General features: G+C 39.6%; 1 protein-coding gene across 4 annotated transcripts in view; it reads right to left on the reverse strand.

Annotated features, from left to right (window-relative positions):
• LOC104847416 (nucleolar protein 10-like) overlaps positions 1–24,829 on the reverse strand; it is a 123,842-nt gene that overhangs the window by 56,976 nt on the left and 42,037 nt on the right. For all 4 annotated transcript variants that reach the window (XR_010323550.1, XM_064295031.1, XM_064295030.1 and 1 more), the window contains one exon: positions 17,860–17,912. Coding sequence is in view for 3 of the 4 variants with exons in the window: in XM_064295031.1 (XP_064151101.1) it covers positions 17,860–17,912 (53 nt within the window). In the remaining variant the exon portion in view is untranslated. The remainder of the gene's footprint in view (positions 1–17,859; positions 17,913–24,829) is intronic.

Raw genomic sequence — 24,829 nt, forward strand, 5'->3', positions numbered from 1 at the left:
CTTTCAGAACGGTAGGTATAATGAGATCCCAATTCTGTTAACATAAATGTGCGCGTATGTATGTATGTTGGGGACTGACTTGGTCTGCAAGGAATGTACAGTAACTTGCTAATAACGGTAACAGCAGAGGTGGCTATGGAGGGCTTTTCCCTTCTAGGTTATATATAGTTTACAATGTTTACTTTTTTTTTTTTAATTAGAGCATTTTTCTAAAGCAAAACAAATGACACCCTCAAAAGGATACAGGCATAAATACAGATACCAAGCAGCTAACAAGCCCCTCACGCTATTAGAATGAAACACCAATTGTTTCAAATAATCTTTATAAAAGAGGTGGAAACCCAGTCAATAATTCCTGATTGAGATCCTGCACTGGTAGCTGCGATGCTGACCGAGAAGAGATGCACGTATTTCAGACGCTTAAAGTGCAGATACAAAAGATGAGTTTTTTCCTCTAGAAAATTCAAGACCCTAACTCACAACCTTTGATCCTTTCCATGGAGATGAGTCAAAAAAAATAATAAAATAAAAGCGCCTTCCAAGGAAGCAGTTTAGCACAGTATTATCTGAAGTCCCAGAGTTTTACCTATACGAAGACAGTTCACTATTTCTGAAACTGAGCTTGGCATCGACTCTACCTTCTGTAGCTATTATTTCTGTGACTGAAGCTACTATTCATTCAGTTGCACGGCCCCCCTGTTAGTCACCTCTTCCAATGAATCACCAAGCTCTATGGAATACCTCTTAGATCTGTTTCCTCCCTCATCATGCCCACTGCCTTAGACAGTTGTTGTTGAGTGCTGTTGAACTGACTCCTACATGACAGAGCAGAACTGCCCCACAGGGTTTCCAAGGCTGTAATCTTTATGGCAGCAGATCACCAGGTCATTTCTCCTGTGGAGCCGCTGGTGGGTTCAAATCACCAATCTTTCAGTTAGTAAGCCAAGCACTTAACCATTACACCAGGAGCCCTCCATATTTTTCCTGGGTTATTACAATATGTCCTGTTCCCTCCTTCCAAAGCTACCTTACAGGCAGAATAACTGGACACACATATCTGAGCTCATTCCTCTGAAGAAAACTCTTCAAGGGTACACGGTTTTGTTTAAAATCAAATTCAAAACTTTTAACATCACATAAAAAGTTCAGATCTAGGTCCTGATACTGCTCCAATCTTATTTATTGCCCCTCCCTGCCCGTGTAAAACCTAAACTCCTCCCAAACAGACTGAACTAATTGATGGTCCGGTGTCTGCTTTCATTTACCTGAGTGTTGAATGAGTTCCTGATCCTACCACCCTTTTCCCACCTCTTCACTGACTAATTCATATGTGAGCTTCAAAGTTTGATTCAGACATCATTACCCTCTCTGACCCTCCCACCAACGGGAAGGTGACCTTTCTCTGTGCTTCTTTAATATTTTGTATACACAGTATCACCACCCCAGCCCCTTATCAACTGTACTATCTGTTCCTCGAACAGACTATAATAAGCTCCTAGGCAGCAAGGCCCATGTCTCTTAGAATACCTTTGACACCCGAGGCCTTATTTAGTACAGGCACAGGAAAGATGCCAACTAAGCGTTTGTGTAATGAATGACCCAAAATACTCGAGCTAAAAACTAAGGAATGTTTTTATATCACACATCAATGTTTTCTGTATCTCTGCTATTCCTGTGACCCAATAAATTGTGATGGGAAATAACAACTACGTGGTCAAGCGTATAATGACAAAGAATTAGGGTGGTATTTTCTTTAGTGACAAATACAAAAAATAACAATACAACCATTTGCAGATATGCAAGAAATAAAGATGGTCAGATCTAATCTTTCTTTCAATATAAGTCTCACTACAACTATTTAGACATTTTTTGTTTTCCCACCAAGAACGAGAGTCTATTCCTTAAGAGGGTAAATATATAATCTAAAGATCTGTGCCATATGAAGATGAAGTATTTGTTCCCATTTAACAATTTCTAACAACTACCTTGCAGAGCAATCTAAAGTGCCAGTAATACAAACCACCCACATTTACTCCCCCACCAAAAAAGCATGGGCCAGAAAGTTGATAATGTTGAAGCAAAGAGATGGGTATGAGGGGATTCATTATATTTCTAATTTTATATATATTTCCAAAATAAGTTTAAAAAAACAAAGCGTCAGTAATATTCATTCATTCTAAACAGTGGGTATTTATTGAGAGCCTACTAAGTGCCAGATACTGTTCTAGGCACCAGGGACACAGCGAAAAATAACGCAGACAAAATTCCTGCCCTGATGGAGCCTACACCCTAATAAATGGGCATCAGAAAATAAACAACTGGGATGTGGAACACTGAATCAGAGTTAAGTTGGTGCAAGTTCCTTATTATTTTTTGCACGGGCTGATGCTTTTAAAAAAATATAGCCCAAATTTCTTGCCTATTTGTATAATCTGTTTTCTATTTTTAAAGGAAAAAAAAAAAAAGTAATTTACATCATATTGATCAAAGAAACTCTCATGTGACTCAAGCCGTCAAGCACATTCAGAAACAAAAACCAATCCTTGGTTGTGGACACTAATATTCTATCATTGCCATACATGTAACCAAACCAACAGGACACTGAAATACTGGATTTACTTCTAACTCGATCTTGTCCAAGATGAAGATAGTAAAGAAATGAACTTGGTTTAGCAAGCACCAAGATGGAGATGATAGCCAGAAACAAGGCTTTTGGTCAATATTTGATTCAAGGTGAATAACCAGCATCTGAATGGGAAGCTGTCATTTATTTTCAGAAAAATGGGCATGCCAGAAAATAAATGACAGCTTCAGTTTAAGTAAAAACAAGTATCTGATACATTGTTACTATTAAAAAAATGTCATATGTGCATCAAATACTTTCATATGGAAATGATATGGATTTTTATCCAGTCAGAACTGAAATTGACTTTTGGAAATGTGCAGGATGCTCAGATAACTGCTTCCTGAGTGTCACAGATGAATGTTTTCTGTATCTCCGCCACTCTTGTGACCCAATAAACTGTGACGGGAAATGGAGAGGATTTCCTTTGAGAATATCACAGATACAACGTTACTGCCTTAAAGTGTTACGATTAAAATAGGAAGAGCACACTTCCGCTTTGTAAAGACACAAACAACTTGTCTGTATTAAAACAGAATATTATCCACCTGACATTTGTGCCTTACTTCCTAGTTCATATTCATGAATAAATAACTGAAAAAATTACAAGGAGAATGCCTTATTATGTGTAAGATAAAACTCAATTCGGACAGATCTGCTCAAAGTTTCACTTAGAAAGGAAACTTACTACGAAGAAACACGTCTGCATTGTACCCCCCTCCCTTTTTCCATTAGCAAAAGATAATGAAAATACCTGGAGTTTGGAATCTAACTCTTCCACTAACCTGCTGCGTTGTGCCTATTAAGTGCCTCGTTTATTTTTTTTTTTTCTCTATAAAAATTAGCTGTTTCCAAAGGAGAATGAAGAAAACCAAAGGCACGAGGAAAACGTCAGTCCAAAGGACTAGTGGACCACATGAACACAGCCTCTACCAGCCTGACCCCAGAAGAACTAGATGGTACCCATTTACCACCACCAGCTGCTCTGAAAGGAATCACAATAGAGGGTCTCCAACACAGCAGGAGAAAAATGTAGAACAAAATTCAAATTCACACAAAAAAGACCAGACTTACTAGTCTGACAGAGACTGGAAGAACCCCTGAGACTATGGCCCCCTAACACCCCGCTAACTCAAAGTGAAGCCACTCCCAAAGTCCACTTTTCAGCCAAAGGTTAGACAGGCTTATAAAACAAACAATAACCCAGGTGAGGAACGTGCTTCTTAGTTCAATCAAGTTTAAGAGACCAAATGAGCAACATTTGCACAAAAGCAAAGATGAGAAGACAGGAAAACAGGATGAGTGGACATGGGCAACCCGGGGTGGAAAGGAAAAAGGGGCAAGTGCTCACACAATGTGGGAATTGCAACTAATGTCACAAAAAAAATCTGTATATAAGTTTTTGAATGACAAACTAATTTGCACTGTAAACTGACACCTAAAGCACAATAAAAAATGATTTAAAAAATTAGCTCTTTCATCTTCTATAGGACATCTTATCCTTCTAGATCTTTCTTATATGCTTGGTTTTATCTTTAAGATGCCTTTTTTGGAGAATAAAATTAAGCACATGTCCCATCAGCATTATTATGTTTGGATCAAGACATCTAAAAAGTCTGCACCTTTTCCTGTCACTGCTTTCAAGTCTCTTGGATCACAGTGGGATCGCTGGCTCAAATGGCAGCTCTATTTTTAGCTTTTTGAGGAACTGCCAAATCATTTTTTACAGCAGCTGTACCATTTAGCATTCCCACTGGCAATGGATGAGGGTTCCAATCTCTCTGCATCCTCACCAACATTTGTTATTTTCCTTTTTTTAAATCTTAAAACCAAAAAACCAAACCCCTTGCCGTCGAGTTGATTCCGACTCATAGCGACCCTACAGGACAGAGTAGAACTGCCCCACAGGGTTTCCAAGGAGCGCCTGGTAGATTCGAACTGCCAGCCTTTTGGTTAGCAGCCATAGCACTTAACCACTACGCCACCAGGGTTTCCGTTTTTTTATCTTAGCCATCCTAAAAGAAGTGAAAGGGTATCTCGTTGTGGTTTCGGTTTGCATATCCCTAATGGCTAATACTGTCCTATAGGGTCGCTATGAGTCAGAATCGACCCGACAGCACTGGGTCTGGTTAATGGCTAATAGGAGTCCCTGGGCGGCACAGATGGTTAAGTGCTGGAATACTAACCTAAATAAAGGCTGGCAGTTCAAACTCACCCAGAGGAGCCTCGAAAGACAGGCCTGATAATCTGCTTTCGAAAGGCCACAGCCTTAAAAGCCCTATGAAGCAGTTCTACTCCATCTGCATACATGGGATCTCCATGGGTCGGAACTGATTCAACAGCAGCTAACGACGACGACGGCTAATGACGGTGGGTATCTTTTCATGAGCTTGTTGGCCATCTGTATGTCCTCTTTGGACTTGAAAGCAGCACCATGAACATACACACATGTGTACCAGTGTTGGCTGCAGCGCTAGTCACGATAGCCAAAAGGCAGAAACAACCCAAATGTCCATCTACAGATGAATGGACAAACAAAATGTGGTACATTCATACAGTGGAGTACTACTCTTCCATAAAGAAAAAAGAGGTCCTGATACATGCAACCACATGGATGAACCTTGAAAACATTATGCTGAGTGAAACAAGCCAATCACAAAAGGACAAATACAGTATGAGCTCACTAATATAAAACACTTAAAACAGGCAAATGTATACAGATCAGAGTTTAACAGTGATTATCAGGAGCGGTTGGCAAGGGGAAAAAGGGAAGTATCTGTCTACCTAGCATTAAGTTTTTGTTTATGGGGATGGAAAATACGGCAATGGATACTGGTGATAGTTATACAGCACGACTGATGTAATTGGTTTCACTGAATTGTACAAGTGACAAATAAGGAGCTCGCAAATGTTAACTACGTTTCCTACAACAATAAAGGAAAAAAGTATGCATCTTTGGAATTCAATTAAAACTGAACTTAAATAAAAATGAAATGTGGTTTTCATTCAATTCTGTCTTTTTCTTCTTTTCAGAAGCTCTGGCAGTTTGGTCCTTCACTCCCTCCCATATTCTGATAGCTCTTCGCACACTCTCAGTAAGGGAACACTTCTTCCTTACCCCAACATGCCACCATTTTCCTTACTGCACCCAAGGTGCCTTTCTTTCATGATCTTACTCTTTCCTTACATCCTAAAAACACGCCTTCTCTAGACGGTACATAACAAAATTCCTCAATTATTTTCTTAGCTTCCTCTTACCCTCCACTACTGTAAACTATTTCTCAACGAACACAGGTACCTTCACCACATTAAGAGCCCCAAGGGGAAGCCCCTCACTGCACCACCTCGTCCTCACCGCACCACCTCGTCCTCACTCACCCGGTTCACACATGGAACCACCACCAACACTCTGCTCAGCATTTCTTCCTTTGACTTACTGTTGAATAAACTCTCCAAATCTTTTTTAAAGCAGGTGGCATTGTTGCTAAGCCTTATCTCCCCTTATTCTGAACAACTGTTCTTAAAGAACTTCTACCTTATTCTCTGACCTGACTCAGTAGAGCACAGTGTAACCACAAAGGAATTGACCCTTATTCTACCTCATACAAATTACATTCTGGCATTTATGAACCATGCTCGCTGCTTTTTTGTTAAAATACTGGTAGCTGAAAAAGCCAAATGTAAAATTTAGAATCTGGTATGACAACAGATATAATTTAGTATTTCTGAAGTTTATATTTCATTGGTTTTAACCTCTTAAACAGAGATCAGGTTTTAAGGTCCAACAGATAAAAGTAAAGAGAGTATAATAAAAATTAACCTTGAAAATCCCTTAGGAATGTCCTTCAGTAAGTCCAAGCAGCACATTTTTCCTCTGGCATTGGAGCAGAACCAGACACAGTGGATAACCTGCATCTAGGGGCCATATCACATACACACAAAAAACCCCTTATCTGAAACTATTAGAACCGTGCTCAGCATGGCAACACTATGAGGGGGGCTGGGGATGAAGAACTTTTGAGGAAACAATAGATTCGAGCGGCCTGCCTCAAACACAATTCCTCATCTGAACCACAGAATACAAAAAATATATAACTGAGTGACTGTTCTCTCAATTCTTCCAAGGGTGATTCATAACCAGCACCATTCTAAATGTGCTGGAGAGAAGGTAATTCATTACATATAATGGATACACACACCCATCAGCGTTAAAGTCCATTCCAACTCATAGCCGCCCTAGATGATAGAGTAGAACTGTCCCACAAATTTTCTGAGGCTGTAATCTTTCTGGGAGCAGACTGCCACATCTTACTCTTTCCGAGTAGACCACCAACCTTTCGGTTAGTAGGCAAACGCTTAACCACTGCACCACCAGGACTCTTTACACATAATGGGGGATTTAGGGAATTAGTGCTGAATTCTCTCAAGTGAGAAAGGCTCTCTCATCTCAACCATCTCAATCTGGTTGAGGGCATATGACCACTGGTTAAAATTGTCCATTCGCTCTGTCTCTCAATAAAAATGTCGGCAGGAATGTCTCTAACTAGTGAGGTTATAGTTGCTTTTTCTGATATTTCTAAATTAAAAAAAAAAACAAAAAACTATGTATTACTTTCATAATCACACACAAAACCAAGTTTTCAATGAACTCCAAAAGTTTACAATAACATGAGAAAATATTTATTAAGTAGAAAAAAGCAAGATGTGGAACCATACCAATAATATTTCAGATTAAAATACTGAAAAAATGTAACAAAATGTTAATGTGTTTGTCTTTGGGCAGTGAAAGGGTATTTGAGTTTTCCTCTACTCTTCCTTATTTGCTAACTCTCCTATAAAGAGTGTGTTTTGCCGATATAATGGAGGAAAACGGACTTCACTTTTAAAAATCACATTTCTTATTTTAGCAACCAGATCTTATCAGTTTTGTTTCAATAATTAACAGGGAAAATGAATGGCATTCAACAGTTCTCTCTCAACCTGTATTTTATATGATCTCTAACAGTCTGAATAGTCCCCAATCATATTTTTAAAATCGTTTTCCTTACCCACACTTAGGACTTTGTCACCACCTTTTTAGTACATTTTTTCAACATCACATTCCTTCTAAAAGCCACAAAAAAGCCCACGGCCACATAATGCCACAATTTTTGCCCATGTATTATCTGCCACTGAACCCCTGGATTCTGCTCACTTTAAGGAAGTATAATAGTAAGAATCAGCTGAGCACCATCATGTGTCAGACGCTATGACAGGTGATTGAGCAAGTGCGTTTATTCCTCACAGCTGTCTCACACATCATTCCTCTGCTGTAGTTCAAGTAACTCATTCAAGGTCACAAAATTTCAAGTGGCAACGCTTGCATTCAAACTCAATTCCAAAATCTGAGTTCTCTCCAACAGGTAATATAAAAAGAAGAAATTACTTCTAGATCCTGTTCTGCCACCAACTTGTCAATTAACCTTGCACAAATAACTTGATTCCTCAGCTATAAATTAAGGGCATACTAGGTGACTTCAAAATTCACTTCCAGGTCTTAAATGCTAGCAAGTAGCCATCTTAGATGCATCAATTGGTCTCAACCCACCTGGACCAAACGAGAATGAAGAACACCAAGGACACAAGGTAATTACGAGCCCAAGAGACAGAAAGGGTCACATAAACCAGACACTACCTCGGCCTGAGACCAGAAGAACTAGATGGTACCCAGCTACAACCGATGACTGCCCTAACAGGGAACACAACAGAGAACCCCTGAGGGAGCAGGAGAGCAACGGGATGCAGACCCCAAGTTCTCATAAAAAGACCAGACTTAATGGTCTGACTGAGACGAGAAAGACCCTGGTGGTCATGGCCCCCAGACCTTCTGTTAGCCCAGGACAGGAACCATGCCCAAAGCCAACTCTTCAGACAGGGATTGGATTGGACAATGGAATAGAAAAAGATGCTGGTAAAGAATGAGCTTCTCAGATCAAGTAGGCACTTGAGACAATGTTGGCATCTCCAATCTGGAAGGGAGATGAGAGGGCAGAGGGGGTTAGAAGCTGGCAGAATGCACATGAAAAGAGAGCATGGAGGGAAGGAGCGGGCTATCTCATTAGGGGGAGAGCAATTAGGAGTATATAGCAAGGTGTATATAAGGTTTTGTGTGAGAGACTGACTTGATTTGTAAACTTTCACTTAAAGCACAATTAAAAAAAAAAAAATCCTTTCCAACCAATGACTGCCCTGACAAGGAACACAACAGTGAACCCCTGCGGGAGCAGGAGAACAGTGGGATGCAGACCCCAAATTCTCATAAAAAGACCAGACTTAATGGTCTGACTGAGATTAGAAGGACCCCAGAGGTCATGATCCCCAGATCTTCTGTTAGCTCAAGACAGGAACCATTCCCAAAGTCAACTCTTCAGACAGGGATTGGACTGAGCTATGGAATAGAAAATGATACTGGTGAAGACTGATCTTGGATCAAGTAGACAAATGAGACTATGTGGGCAGCTCCTGTCTGGAGGGGAGATGAGAGGGCAGAGTCAGTCAAAAACTGGCCAAATGGACACAAAAAGAGAGAGTGGAGGGAAGGAGTGTGCTATCTCATTAGGGGGAGAGCAACTAGAAGTATATAGCAAGGTGTATATAAATTTTGGTATGAGAGACTGACTTGATTTGTAAACTTTCTTTTAAAACATAACAAAAAAAATTTTTTTTTTAATTTCCTTCCAATAACACTCCATGCCTCAAAAGCTTCCCTCTCCTTTAACACACACTGAAAAATCCTTTAGTATGGGAAATATTTCAGCCACTACTTGTCCAGTTTATGTTCTATCTTGTACATTCCTTGTATGCTGGCAAATTCCCCAGAGGACAGTATTCTTTGCATCTGGCTCTATTTCCCCAAACCAAGAGAGAATATGTTGCTTCTAGTACTACAGAATAAGAATTTCTAACAAAATTATTTCTGTCACTGTATCTAATAGCCCTTTGCTTAAATAAATATTTTAGAGGAAAATGTGATCTATCACTTTTAGGATTCCACATGGAAACTAATATCGACAGGGCCATTTTAACACATGCTAGTGAGCCAGAGAGATCGCCTCATTTTTCTTTTTTCGTTTTCTTTATATTCATTTAAATAACATTTTATTGTGTTTTTCTTGAAAATTTACACAACAAATCAGGTTCCCATTTTACAATTTCTACATAAATTGTTCAGTGACGTTAGTTGCATTTTTCACAAGGTGTCAAACATTCTCTTTAACTGCTTTCTGGTTGTTCCATTTTTCATACTCTAGTTTCCCTGCTCCATTATCGTCTCAGCTTTAGAGTAATTGCTGACCTTTAGGTCTCATACAGACGGTTCTTTAGTGATCTCCAATTCTCTTGGACATCCAATTCGTAAGCAAAAACGAGCCTTCAGTGTTGGCTTTGACTCAAAATGGGTCAATGGGACTAATCGTGGTCCAAATTCAAACCCAAATCTTAGGAAAGAATATGCACAGCACTTCCAGCAACTCCAGCTGAAAAGCACAAGTACACACAGGAAGAGAAACAGAAGGCATTACTTTCAACCTTTAGAACAGGTAAGTCCATCCTACCATAGATGGAAAGCCAACTATTACACAGATTTTAAAAATGCTACAGCAAAAGCTAAATGCCCTTACTTTCACATTCTACCTTTGTATTTTTCTAGGAAAAAGTTTCTCTCTTAACAGAATCACTACTAAATCTTTTGGACAAGTCATTACTTTCAGAAATTCGTAGGCACTCCAGAACATAATCACTGCAACACACCAATATTCTCTAATGTAGCTGATTAGAATGTACTGTCAGAGCAAAGGAACTGACCCTTATCCTGCTGTATAAAAATTCTATTCTGGCACTTATCAACCTTGTTCTCTGCTCTTCTGTTACAATGCTGAAAAAGGCAAATGCAAAATTTAGAATCTGGTATAACAACAGCTGTAAAGCACTACAAACTAGCCGTTGTCAAAATATACAAGATTCCCTTAACTACAGTAATCATATTACTCCCATGTATTTGCTTATTCATCTTATTAACTGAGTGCTTACAGTGTGGTAGGCATTGTTTTAGGTGCAGGGAATTTAATAGTGGAAAAGACAATGCCCCTTCGTCCATGTTTTATATTACAGTGGGGAAAGATACACATGCATAAGTAGGAAAATAAATGCAGGGAAATCTTCATGCTTCAACGGAAAACATGGTCTAGTCTAGAGTAAAACCCGCTGAGTCAATTCCAACTCACTGCAACCCTATAGGACAGAGTGGAACTGCACCATAGGGTTTCCAAGGAATGGCTAGCAGATTCAAACTGCCAACCTTTTGGTTGGCAGCCACACTCTTAAGTACTGGGCAACCAGGGCTCCAGTAGTCTAGGGTAGAGATCAGCAAAATTTTTAAGGGCCAGATTACTATTTTAGGCTGTGGATCAGATGGTCTTTATCAAAACCACTCCACTCTGCCATTGTAGTGAGAATGCAGTTGTTGTTGTTAGTTGCCATCTCACTGATTCCAACTAAGTGACCCCACGTGTTACCGGGTAGTACTGCTTCGTAGGGTTCTCAAGGCTGTGACCTTTCAGTAGTAGTTTGCCAGGCCTGTCTTCTGAGGCACCTATGGGTGAGTTTGAACCACTAACCTTTTGGCTAGTAGGTAAGTGCTTAACCATTTGTGCCAGCTAGGGACTCCTAATGCAGTCATAGACAACACAGAAAGAAATGGGCCCAGCTATGTTCCAATAAACCTTTATTTATAAAAATAGATATTTAGTTAAGGTCTCACAAGTAATTTACCCTCAACTATTAACCTAAGCTATTAACCTAAAGGTTGGCGGTCTAAACTCATCCAGTGGCTCTGAGCAAGAAAGACGTGGCAATCTGCTTCCGTAAAGATTTCTGTTGTTGGGTGCCATCAAGTCAATTCCGACTCAGAGTAGAACTGCCCACTAGGGTTTTCTTGGCTGTAACCTTTATATAAGCAGATCGCCAGGTCTTTCTCCTGCGGAGAATGATTAGTCCAGTTGACCCATTTGGAGACTGGATGAGGAGGTACAATGTGGAGTGCTCTGGCCTAGATAACTGGGTGGACGATGGTGTCCTTATGAGATGGGAAAGCCTGGCAGGTTTGGGGTAGGGGTGAGGACCTAGGATCAAGAGTCCTGTTTAAATATGCCTATCAGAGAGCCCAGTGGAGAAGGGCAAGTACACTGGTAGATACATAATTCTGTCACTCAGAAATGGGGGGAAGACTGACAATACAAATGTGGAAGTCATCAGCATACAGGTATCACATAAAGCCATGGGACAGCTAGGATCCCTAGAGAGAAAAAAAAAAAATTTTTTTTTTTTTTTTAATAGAGAAGAGACAAGGACTAAACCCTAGAGTTCACTAACATTTAGAGGCCATGGGAAGAGAGCTGAGGGCCAAGCCTAAATGAAGGGGGCAGCAAAGAAGGCTGAGAAGGGCCAACTAGACAACAGGAGGAAATTCAGGAGAATGTGGTTCTAGAAGCTAGGCACAGTGCTTAAATGAGGCCTCTCAACTGTGTCAAATGCTGCTTAGAGATAACGTTAAGGTGATCTGTATATGAGACGCATATTAAAGGAAAAAGAAAGCCTGACTCTTCATATAACTAACTCCACAGGGGAAAGCAGTACCTTCTCTATAGGTCAATATTCTCTCTGCTGTTCATTTTGTTTCTAGAGATTGTAGGAAACCATTATCATTCACCATTTTGCCCCAGGTGGGTACTGGGATCACAAAATAAAGACCAAGTCTTTAAAATTAAAATGGGGAAGATGAGACAATACATAAAAAAGAGACTGATAAAAAGCTGCCTGATCCCTCGACTACCCTAAGCAGATTCTTCTGCTACTTCATCTCATTCCTTCCCTTCACAGCATTTACAGCAATTTCCAATTATATACTGGTTTATTTGTTATCACTGCCCCCCAAGATTCTAAGCCCACAAGGGCAGGTGTAAGATCTGTTTTACTCACGATATTCTTGGTACCTGGCACAGTGTCCTACTGAATATCTCGCTGGATAAATAAAAACACTTATTAGGTCTCCTACATTCACTTTTATAACACAGAGAGAGGCAAAATAACCGGCAAAAGAGCCAAGGAGTCATGCACTTTAAGAATTTTAGACACTGATTTTCCAGCTACTGGCAATCCTAATGGTAAACTAAAACAACATATTTACAAGCTGAATAGCTGATAAAATGTATTGTCTTCTTGAGAGGTGAAGGTAAGAGGTGGTTGTTGGGAAAGCATTATATAGTCATCTGTGTTCTTCAGCCCTCTGGAGAATTATGCCAAAACACAATCAGAGCAGTACAGTAATATTTGGAATAACCCAGAAAACCAAACCCATTGCCATTGAGTCTATTTTGCCTCATAGCGACCCTACAGGACAGAACAGAACTGGCCCCCAGGGTTTCCAAGGAGCAACTAACCAAAAAAACTAGTGCATTTGAAATGCCGACCTTTTGATTAGCAGTCGAACTCCTAACCACTATACCACCAGGATCTGGTTAAATATAAACCTTTATGTCTCACATTGGCATGTACTTTGGCCCTAAATGTACTTTCCAAATTTAAGATATGATTTTAAATTAAACAGTAAATCTGAAAATATTTAATTTACGTTTTTTGGTGATTTAGTGAAAATATTTAATACATTTTTATTTTAAAATGTAGTTTTTTTTTCCTCTAAGAAAATTTTCTAAAATAAAATAGCTAACTGCCAAGGTTCAAAATTGGATTCAGTGATATTGCATCTAATTTTCACAGCTGCTTAAATTTACTTACGTTTCCAAAAAAGCCCTGGTGGCGCAGGGATTAAGAGCTACGGCAAGCCATGGCTAACCAAAAAGGTCGGCAGTTTGAACCTACCAGTCGCTCCTTGGAAATTGGTTCCACTCTGTCCTACAGGGTCACTATGAGTCAGAACCAATATGACGGCACCTAACAACATGTTTCCAAAAACAAAAACCAAAATAATCACACGCCTTTAATTGAGATACCTTTATTCTTCTAAACCAAATGGCTTGCTAAACAAACACTGAATATATTTTTTCTCAAATTTACATACCCATACCATCAGGCACACCAGCAATCAACTATAAAGTAATGAGTTGTTTCAAGAGCTTACTGATACACAGGGGGCTTGAACCTCAGGAATATTTCCAACGGAAACAGTATTAAACACACTGGGTTTCGGGCTGGGTGCAACTGGTGACTTGGATTCTCTCTGGAGTCTACACAGTTGCCAAAGGTGTTAATTACAAGGAACTAACCTAAGATTAAATTACATTTCTAAAGAAAACCAAACTCAAAAAACTATCCCTGGCATCAGCCTCTGGAGCTGCAGTTTTATTAAACCCTAAAATTAAAAAACAAACTAAACAACAGAACTTTGAGAGGGAAGAAAAGAGAATATTAAGAAAATAGGGCAAGGTCTAGAGAAATCCTGTTACCAAGAGCCATTTGTTTATAAGGGACTTAGTTAGCTACAGGGATATACAGGGCAAAGAAGAGTGTAAAACAGGAATTCCATTTATCTATAAAGATTTCAAGTATTTAAGAAAGATGGCATCAGGTAAAAAGGGGCAAATTTTAATAAGCTAAAAGAACATTAAGCTGTCTTCATTTTTAGCACAGCCTCAAAGTGGGGGAACAAAAGAAGCATTCATACCTGATTTATGTTATTAAAAATCACCATCCAGACCTCCTAATTTTGGCAGAATTATGCATTAAACACACACTTCTATGACTCTACAGTGCCTCAAATGAGCCTTCAAGCCAAATGTTAGCTCCTTAAGTTTGATAAAATCTTATGGAAAATGGCAGACTTTCAGACCCCTGGGCTCTCTTTTTGCTTTGAAGGAGTATTACAAAGAAGCAGGTTCCAAGTAAAGACAAGTGGCGCTATAAAACATCACTCGCTGAAACACCAGCAGAGCAAAAAGGTAGGTCAGGAAGGAACACTTAAGTACAAGTTTCAGCACAATGCTTAGCTCAGCAAGAACAGCTTCTGTTCTCACTGTCCCCACATGCACAGCCATCTGGGAGCGGTCTCTGCAGATTTTCTTCCTCCGCTTTCTGTTAAATCTGAGTTACAAAGTTGAAACTAAAAAGGCATTACAAGCTAAGCTAAAATTTGTCAAAAAATAGTTTCTCACCACCTTGTCACCTGGCCCCTCTCATTCATGCTAATTAAAGTCCCCGCTGCTTGGAACAAAAAGCTCACCCTGAGAAACAGATTCAGAGAATGAGAAGTGAATAATGAAGTCTCTTACAGTTCTAAGATTATACAAATGTCACAAGCCAGGTGATGAAATATAATGGAGATAAATACAAATGTTTCAAGGTAATTTGAATTGGAGTCAATACTTCTAAGTGTTATGGGCTGAAATGCATCCCCAAAAAGCCACACTGAAGTCTTAATCCTCGTATCTGTGGATATAACCCTCCTTGGGGGCAGGGCTTTCTCTGTTACGTTAACGAGCCACATCTTCCTGGACTTCAGGAGTGCCATCTGGGTCTGCAGATCTGCCCCAGGAGACACTGGGATGTCATCCTAGAGTCTTTCCTCTTCCTTCCTTACTCCCTACGTTCAATTAATTACAAAGTCTACCATACAAACTTAAAAATCCTTCCAATTTTATCTGTTCTACCACCATCTTAGTATAGGCTGGTAAGACGGCTTCACTGGAGAAGTATGCAGAACCGCCCCCTCCCCACCTCAGCAATGAAGCTCTGCAGCCTGTATTCCCTCATCTACTGAGATGAGCTCCTGACGCAGCCTTCCACTCTTGGTATCTTGGAGTACTTTTCACCTTTCCATTAGTTAATTCTATATACTTTGTTTTCCCCTTTGAACAAGGAAGACTGTATTTGTTTATTATTAAATTTTCAAGTCAATCTGAAAGTCTGCTGTATACTCAGTGGTATCTGAGGTTGTACTTCAAAGCTAAGCACCTAGATGTGTTTTCGTGAATATTATTCATGTCATTTGGGGTAGGACACATTGAACATGGGGAAGGGATCCAAAATCCAAAGTACTGGCATCTTACAGACAGTTGTGGAAGATCAAAAGATAGTACTCGCTCCTACAAGGAAGAGGAAAAGAGACTCCTCCCACAACAGCAGGTAAAGGCACAGGGGCAAGGTGATTCATCCGGCCTCTTGGCAGTGTTTTCAAACCAGGCTGAAACTGGGGGAAGAAAGACTGTGATCCGGAACTAAGACAGGGCACCTCTTGCAGTCTTTTCAAGTCTTAGCTAAATCAACGAACACCTCTGAGACAAACCTTTTGACAATTCGAGGATAACAAACCTTCTGAAATTACTGCCGGCCAGATGACACTTCTGTCAAATTACCCCAGAACCTAAGAGAGCCACCACAACTAAAAAAGGAGGCCTGACACAGGAAACACAAACCACTGTCACTGCTCATGTAGACTGCTACACCGCTAGCTCTTGTTGCTTCCTGATTAGATTCTATCTACTCCTTTCTCCTTGTGGCCACCAAAGAAATCTTTCCAAAATACATATCTGATTATATCACTCCCCTGCTTAAAACTTTTCCAAGACTCTCCGCCCTGCATTCCCACACCTGGCTTACAAGGTCCCTTCACTTCAGCCTTATATCTTAACCCTCCATCTCTCTCCCTCTCCAATGCTCAGCCATACGGAATTACCTTCTCCCTGATCTTTGCACATACTATTCCCTCTACTTCCAAGGCCCTTCTCCCCCTTCATCTAGTACACATAATCATTCTTCAGGCCTCATCTCAGAAGTCACTTCCTCTGCGAAGTTTCCTCTAAGACTACCCTCCACACTTCCCACCATCGCGTTAAATGTCTCTCTTCCTCGTATCCTGTCAAAGTACCCCTCCTTACCTCCATTGTAGCCTTCATTACATCAAATTGAAATTGCCTAGCTTCTTGTTTTGGTCCCTAACTACAAACTCCTTGAGGACAGTGCAGTACCCTGTACACTGTTACACTGCCAGCACACAGCATTGTGCCTGACACACAGTTGATACAGTCAATGAATATTTATTAAACAAATGAATACAGAGAAAGATGGATAGATAAATTGATATGAATACAGAAGCAGCTATCTGTGAGAATCAGGGACAAATGACAACTTAGGAAAACTGAAAAGCTTGCTGTCACTACTAACCAGAGGAAATATTCTCAGAGTGCTTTCCGCAACATATCAGTGTGCTGGAAGCAGAAAAAGTCAACATCAACCAAAACACTATTTTGGAAACATACATACAGTTGAACTATGTCAGAGAGAACCACCATAAATATGAAGAAATTTCATAACTGGAGGTTTATAGTGGCTAAGGAGAGTATACTTCCCTAAAATCCTGATCCTCAACACTCCTTGCCTCCCGCTCTCTTCCCCCAAAACTCTCAGCTAAGGGAGCTGTTTGCTGAATTATAATCTAATGCAACTTTGAACTAAGTGCTTTCCTGATTAGGAGATCACATTTCCCTGTATTTCCTTCCTATTAAACTAACCAGACCCACTGCCATCAAGTCGATACCAACTCAATCCAATCCCATGGAGTTTCCTAGGCTGTAAATCTCTATGGAAGCAGACTGTCACATCTTTCTCCTGAGGAGCTGCTGGTGGTTTCGAACCACCATCCTTTCAGTTAGCAGTAGATCACTTTAACCACTGTGCCACAGGGCTCCTTATTATAAACTAAGAGGGGAAACTTTTGGCACTCAAAGAATTCTCAAAGGAAAAATAAAAAGGACAGCATTGTAAAATACATGCCATCACTGATCATGTCAGCCTAAGATTGTTTCTTTTATATGTAACTTGTTTTCAAAAGAAACAGTAAACAACTACAATGAGATGACTTGAATAGTATTAGCTTTTTATCTGAGACAGGTCTCTTGTGATCAATAATATCTGAAAGTTTACGACTGAAATTCCTGGAAACAAAACAAATGTAAATCTGAAGAATAAAGACTGATTTCTAATGACTATTTTAACGTTATTAAATAGTTTCCCATAAAGTGATGTTTACACGTAACTCTTAAGCATGATTTTACTGGTTCCAGGAAGCAAACCCAACCTATGAGTGAGTCCTCTGTGTTGAATTTACAAAGCCACATGCAGACACAAAGTCCCTCGAAATCATCTTTGCTTGTCCTATTTTAATCATGACTCCTATCTGTATTACTTACCGGAATGTAATAAATGCCCATCTTGGGGGTTTCATTGGCAGTAAAAAGCATTCCTGAAAATAAACACAATGAAAAAGGTAAACACACGGGGAAAAGAAAAGTGCCCTTTTCTGTACGTCTTACATTTTCAAATGGATGAGGTAAAAAGGGCTCAGTAAGAGAGTGCAGACTGGAAGGGCCCCAGGAGTCAGGTCCTGGGCTTCAGACCCTGGCTCTCCTAGATGAGTGGGATCTTAAGCACATCATCAAGCCATTAGAAATGCCAGCTTCCCTACCTGCAGAATGCTCAGGTTGCACTAGTTAAAATAAAGGACTAGGCTCCTACCATAAAATTCTCAGATCTCCATAAAGTTTGCCATTATTTCTAAGATGGAAAGTTTTAAGTTCACGTATGCAGATAAAATGTCGTTTCAGTGCCAAAGCATCCCAAGAATCTTGAGTTATTTACTTATTTATTATAATAAGGACGTTAAGAAGAAAAGCTTCCCTCTGTTAATCAGGCATCAAAAAACCAAGAAAAGCATTTTCTACAAAATGTCACAGCAAAGTAGCTCCTAGTTTGCTGTTTGAATGCCTTTTGTTTCACTATCAACAAAAAGCATCTCCAAGTGCTTTCAACGATGTATCACTGACCTGAAACCACAGAAAGTCAACATCACGATAATTTTTTTTTTTTTAAAAATACACACATAGTTAAACTGCTTCACAGAGTACCATCATAAATATGAAGAATTTTCATACCTGGAGACCTACAGTAGTTAAGGAGAGTCCACCTCCCTAAAATTCAACTTCACACTTGAATTGAAAATACAGTGACGTAAGGACAATGCTATGTATAGCTACACCAGAAAAGACCTAGATGGAATCCAACAGTCTTTACTACAGGAAAGTAATTCACTCACAAGGGAACTTTAACAGGCTGAACCGACCGGGAGGTTAATAATTCAGTATCCCGGGGATCAGCATAAGAAAGCAAAACTGAATTAAGGGCCAATTTTCTGGCGTTCAGTAAAGGTTCTCCATATAACCCATGTGGCAACTGTAGCCTATGAACCCATCATTCTTTCGTTACTAAACCACTTAGTACCAAGGTATTTACATGGGTCAGGTTTCCTGTCACATAACCTACTCTCCCCCAAAGTCTCTTGAAACAGACGACATGGCGATCGGCAACTGCCAAGACTAATTATAGTCTCTCCTCCAGACTGACACATTTTACATTAAATCAAAATCAGTAAACATTTGGGCAAGCCTTTATGATTCACTGAGCACTTTCACAGGTATTAACTTAGTAAACATTCAGTAGCCCTCTAAGCAAGAAATATCATCATACCTATTTCACAGATGAGAAAAATAAGAGTTCAAAGACAGTGTCACTGTCATAGAGCTAGTGAATCTTAAAGCTAAAATTCAAACTCGAGCTCGTTTTGAAATACTTTTACAGATCAAATTACATTATTTAAAAAATGTATTTGTAAAATGTAATATAGGCTAATCCTTAGAGGAAAGACATTAAGATTATCAGATCACATAATCATAATTAAACACAATCCAACGTTAAGGACAATGATTTCATCCTGCATTTTCAAAAATATTTTTTGCTGCCCTTCCTCTGTAATACAAAAGATTTTAAAACTGAATATTTTTAACTCCATTATAGAAATGAAACGCTGAGACTAACTGAGACAATTAACACCCAATCAGAAAGCAAGAATTCAATTGTATCTCAGCAGAAACCATCTTGCACATATCTCAAAGGTGTGAGATAGCCCTGAACAGGGAACCAATAGTTCACCAAAAACAAACACCATAAAAACATTTAAAAGCACTTAGTCAAGTCTAGAAAAGTAAGAATTTATCTCCAACAGGATTTCGAACCTGTTCCTTCTGGTTGGAACCCCTGCTTAGAATCTGCATTTCTTCCAAGTTCCTAGATGGAGACGCTAATGCTCCTGGTTAAGGACCAATTCTGAGAACCACTAGCGGAGCAGTGGCTCTCAAAATTCATTATACAGAAGAATCACCTTGGGATCTTATTAAAATGTGGATTCTGATTCAGTATATCTGGGGTGGAAAAGCAAAGTTTCAGCAGGGGTTCCAAACGAGCAGGAGAATGAGCCACTGTGGAGCCAGATCTCTAAGTTAGAGCAAAACAAAAATCACAGCTTGTAACCCAGTGCCAAACCATATCAATACTAGAGGACATAACAGAATTGCCCCATAGGGTTTCCAGGGAGTGGCTGGTGGATTTGAACTGCTGACCTTTTGGTTAGCAGCTGTATCACTTAATCACTGCACCACCAGGGCTCTATAAAAATCTTTTAACTTCAGCACTTTTTCTGGTCCCAGAAACAACATATTCCCTGAGGCCACGATGGAAGGAAGCTATTTCCTACTGATTATGCCTCATCCTAAATTTTTACTAATAATAGTACTGCCAAAGTGTCCCAGATGTCTTTAGACTTAACCAAAGAAAAAGTTTAGGGGACAGAAGACACATATTTTAACCAAAATTATGGTCCCGGACAAAGACATCTTGTAAGCCGATCTTCACTGGCTCATCTAAATGAACATTCCACAAGGAAATACAACTACACCTATCAAATAAACCACAGAAAAGGCCCTAATCTGATTACATGAAAGAATTCAAAATGGACTCTGCTAGATTGTTTTATACAGTGGGGTAGGATCTAACTTGGCCATATGTTACCTCATGATACAAGCTGATCTACTACCAAAGTATTCAGTCATGAATAAGAAAAATACACAACCTCACAAAGCCAAGAATATTAGGAATCTCTAACAAGTAGAAACAGAAAATGAAATAACTGAAAGACTTAGTTCAGAAAATTAAGATGACCATAGGCAAGAGAAGAAAGCACACATTTATGGTGTGTGAAGAAGCGCCAGGCACTTTACAATTACTGATAAGAAAGCAGTCTCAGAAAGTTAGACAATTTGCTCAAGGTCGCTATATAGCTAAGAAAATGGAATAGTTGATATTCTACTGATCTAGCCAACTCCAAAGCCCAGCGTGGGACTCTAAAGCTCCAATAACAACTAAGGTAAAATTAAAGTACTTCTTACATGGCCAAATAGTAAACTACTAAAAAGGGTCAATACAAACAAGATATAGCAGCATGAAAGGAGCCCTGGTGGCGCGGTGGGTAAGTGCTTGGCTGTTAACCAACAGGTTGGCGGTTCGAACCCACCAGCCGCTCTGCAGGAGAAAGATGTGACGGTTTGCTTCCATAAAGATTACAGCCTTAGAGGAATCCCAGAGACAATGCTCCCCAGAACTTCTGATGCCACAGGACAGGAACCATCCCCGAAGACAACTCATCAGGCATGAAAAGGACTGCTCAGTGGGGAGGGGGAGAGATGCTGATGAAGAGTGAGCTAATTAAATCAGGTGGACACTGGAGAGTGTGTTGACAACTCTTGACTGGAGGGGGGATGGGAAGATTGGGAGAGAGGGAAGATGGCAAAATTGGCACGAAACGAGAGACTGAAAGGGCTGACTCAATAGGGGGAGAGCAAGTGGGAGAAGGGAGTAAGATGTATGTAAACCTACATGTGACAGACTGATTGGAATGGTAAATATTCACTTGAAGCTTAATAAAAATTAATTTAAAAAAGAAAAAAAAAGGACATTAGAAAACTAGTGAAATCTAAAAAAAAAAAAAGATTACAGCCTTGAAAACCCTATGATGCAGTTCTATTCTGTCCTATAGGGTCACTATGAGTTGGACTCAACGGTCGGCAGTGGGTTTTTTTGGTTTGTAAGTCTTAATCAATGAACACCTCTGAGACAACGGGTCTGGTTTTGGGGTTACCCAAAAAACCCAGTGCCGTCGAGTTGATTCCGACTCATAGCGACCCAATAGGACAGAGCAGAACTGCCCCCATAGAGTTTCCAAGGAGCACATGGCGGATTCGAACTGCTGACCTTTTGGTTAGCAGCCGTAGCACTTAACCACGCCACCAGGGTTTCCTTTGGGGTTACAGCAACATGAAAAATATTTTCAATATGATGCCAAACGGAAAAGAAAAAGATAATTATATACATAGTATGAGTACTGAGTACTACAATTTAAAACAAATGAACACAGAATACAGAGAAATGAATATGATCATAGTACTTGTGAAAAGGTTATGGAAATACATATGTTTTTTTCCTTTAAACGTCCTTTAATGTTCTTGTTTATTATTTCAACAATAAAAATGTCATTTTAAAAGAGAAGGAAAAGATAATCAGCACCTAAAGTCAAAAAAACATACTTCAAATATGAACTAGCACTGTACAATCAAACCAGTGAAAGAGAATTTGATAAAACAACAGTACCCTCCCCAAAACATGCACATATATTCACCTGTATCTGCTCAGGGAGCTAAAGCACTCACGAAACACAGGCTAAAATCGGAAACACTGCTCTAAAGCAGTACTACTCCAAGTGTGGCCCCAGGGCCAGTATTTAGACTATTACCTGTCCATAAGATAAGTACAGAAATGCAAAGTAAGTGCTATGGATTGAACCGTAACCCCCAAATACATGTGTTGTAAATCCTAGCCTCTATGCCTATGATTATAACCTCATTGGGAATGGGTTATCTTTGTTATGTTAATGAGGCAAGATTAGTGCAGGGTGTATCCTGAGTCAATCTCTTGAGATTTAAAAGAGACTAAACAAGCAAGCTAAGAAGCAGAGAAGGGGGAAGAGAGATGCCAAGCCACAGGAAGGCTGCCCAGGATCCAACAGAGAAGGCCTTCCCCTAGGGCCGGCACCCTGAATTCAGACTTCTAGCCTCCTAAACTGTGAGAAAATAAATTTCTGTTCGTGAAAGCCACCCACCTGTGGTATTTCTGTTACAGCAGCACTAGATAACTAAGATAGTAAGTACCTAGAAACTTGGATAGCAACGAAACCACCAATCCTAATTCCACAAGTCTGAGATGGGGCGCACTCAGACATATGCATGCTTAAATCCTTTTCAAGACCCTATTTTTTATTATTTTCTGCTTGGGATTTTTTTTTTTTTATATACCATTTGTTTCCATTAACGGAAGCATGCTGAGTCATGGAGTGTGTTTTTAAATGTTTAGTTGGTAATATGGATTTTGAGAAATATTATTTGGGAATACATGTTCCCATAAAACCCCAGGGGGGTCCTCAGGTGCCAGGATTAGTGGGTGCCCATCTGTTCCACCAGTCATGGGTGGCAGGATGTACTGTCACATACACACACAAAATATCCACTGGGGCTCCCTAACTACCACAAGGAAACCATAAATATACTTACAAGGCTTATCTATCTGTACAAAGGCCGAAAGAGACAAAATTTCTACCCAATAACACTTCCTGGATGCACTAACTCCCATTTAAGGCTGATATCCCGGCTATTTTGCTTTCAATGAACATTTCTTTCACAAGTCCCTACTGGAGGACAGCAAATACTTTTAGCAGGAAAAGTAGAGTCCCCAGAAACCTGAGATATGGGATACCATATGCCCCGTAGGTCATGAAAGGGTTAACAAGCTCCCCACATGAATTCAATGGACACCGAAGTCTTATAACCATGTTATTTCTGTAAGTGCCATACCCTACAAGGAGCAGTTGCTCAATGTATGTATGCTGAGTAAATGACTGAATGAACAAGAGGAAGACCATAAAATGAGCCAGAAAGATAGAACCACTTCTCAATAATCTGAGCAGTCTTAGTATCAGAAAAACATCACAAAACAATAATCATGATTAGGCTTTAACTACTCCAAAATGAGTAACTGAGAAGATTCAAAAGAGGAGAATGTTTTAACTTTTCTCAAATATGATTAACCTCATAATGATTAAGCAGAAAATACAAAGAGTGGCATTAAAGGAAAAGGTGTGGTATAGCAAGGGAAAGACAGTAAAGCATATGAATCAACTATGCTCAGATCCAAACCACAAAGAAGCTGGCTTGTCTTACTGTTATTGCTATCTTAGGAAATAATTTATTTTAGCTAGGTTTTGTATGTTTAATACCCTCTTATGAGTTTTTTTGACAATAACAATCACTCCTCTTTCCAAAACATCATTGTTAAAAATTTTACTTTCCAGAAAAACATCCTTTATAATGAAGAGATATGGGGGTCACCATCTTAACAAAAGTGATCTAACTTATCATCACTGATACTGGAATGACTGATGTGTTGGGATCTGACATGAAGGACCCAGTATTCCTATGAATCATTCTTGCCCAAAATGCATAGCCTAACTTTAATCAAGCCTTTTCGATTTCACTTCTATTTTAGAAAAACTACTGGGGCTGGAGGAGCAAGTTCAATAGCACTATAAGAAACAATCACTTGAATCCAGAATGAGGCACATTATTCAAGACTATTGGCCTGATCTTAAAAAAGCTGATGTCATGGAGAAAGGAAAAAAAAAAAAGTAGGGGGAGTACTCTAGGTTAAAAGAAACTAAAAAGGTATTAACGATTAAATGCAACAAATAACCTTGATAATATTCTGGTTCCAAAGAGAAGACTTTAAAAAGGCATTATAGGGACAATTGAAAAAATTTAAAAAATTGACTGGATATGAGATAATTTTACTAGCAAATTATTACTAATTTTATTAGGTGCAATAATAGTACCAATTAAGAGTTGTCATCAAGTCAGTTCTGACTCATGGCAATCTCATGTGTGTCAGAGTAGAACTGTGCCCCATAATATTTTCAATGGCTAATTTTTCGGAAGCAAATCACCAGGCCTTTCTTCCAAGGATCCTCCAACCTTTCAGTTAGCAGCTGAGTGTGTTAACCACTTGCGCCAACCAGGGACTCCATGATAATGGTACTTTATAAAAAGAATGTCTTTATTCTTGTGAGACAAATGCTGAATTAGATAGAGGTGAGGTTTCTGTGGCTCATTTTCAAGTAATTCCACTAAACCTCCCCTCCCCCCTCACAAAACCAAACCCCTTGCCGTC

The sequence above is a fragment of the Loxodonta africana genome, chromosome 12 (assembly GCF_030014295.1).
Source record: "Loxodonta africana isolate mLoxAfr1 chromosome 12, mLoxAfr1.hap2, whole genome shotgun sequence".
NCBI classification, from domain to species: domain Eukaryota; kingdom Metazoa; phylum Chordata; class Mammalia; order Proboscidea; family Elephantidae; genus Loxodonta; species Loxodonta africana.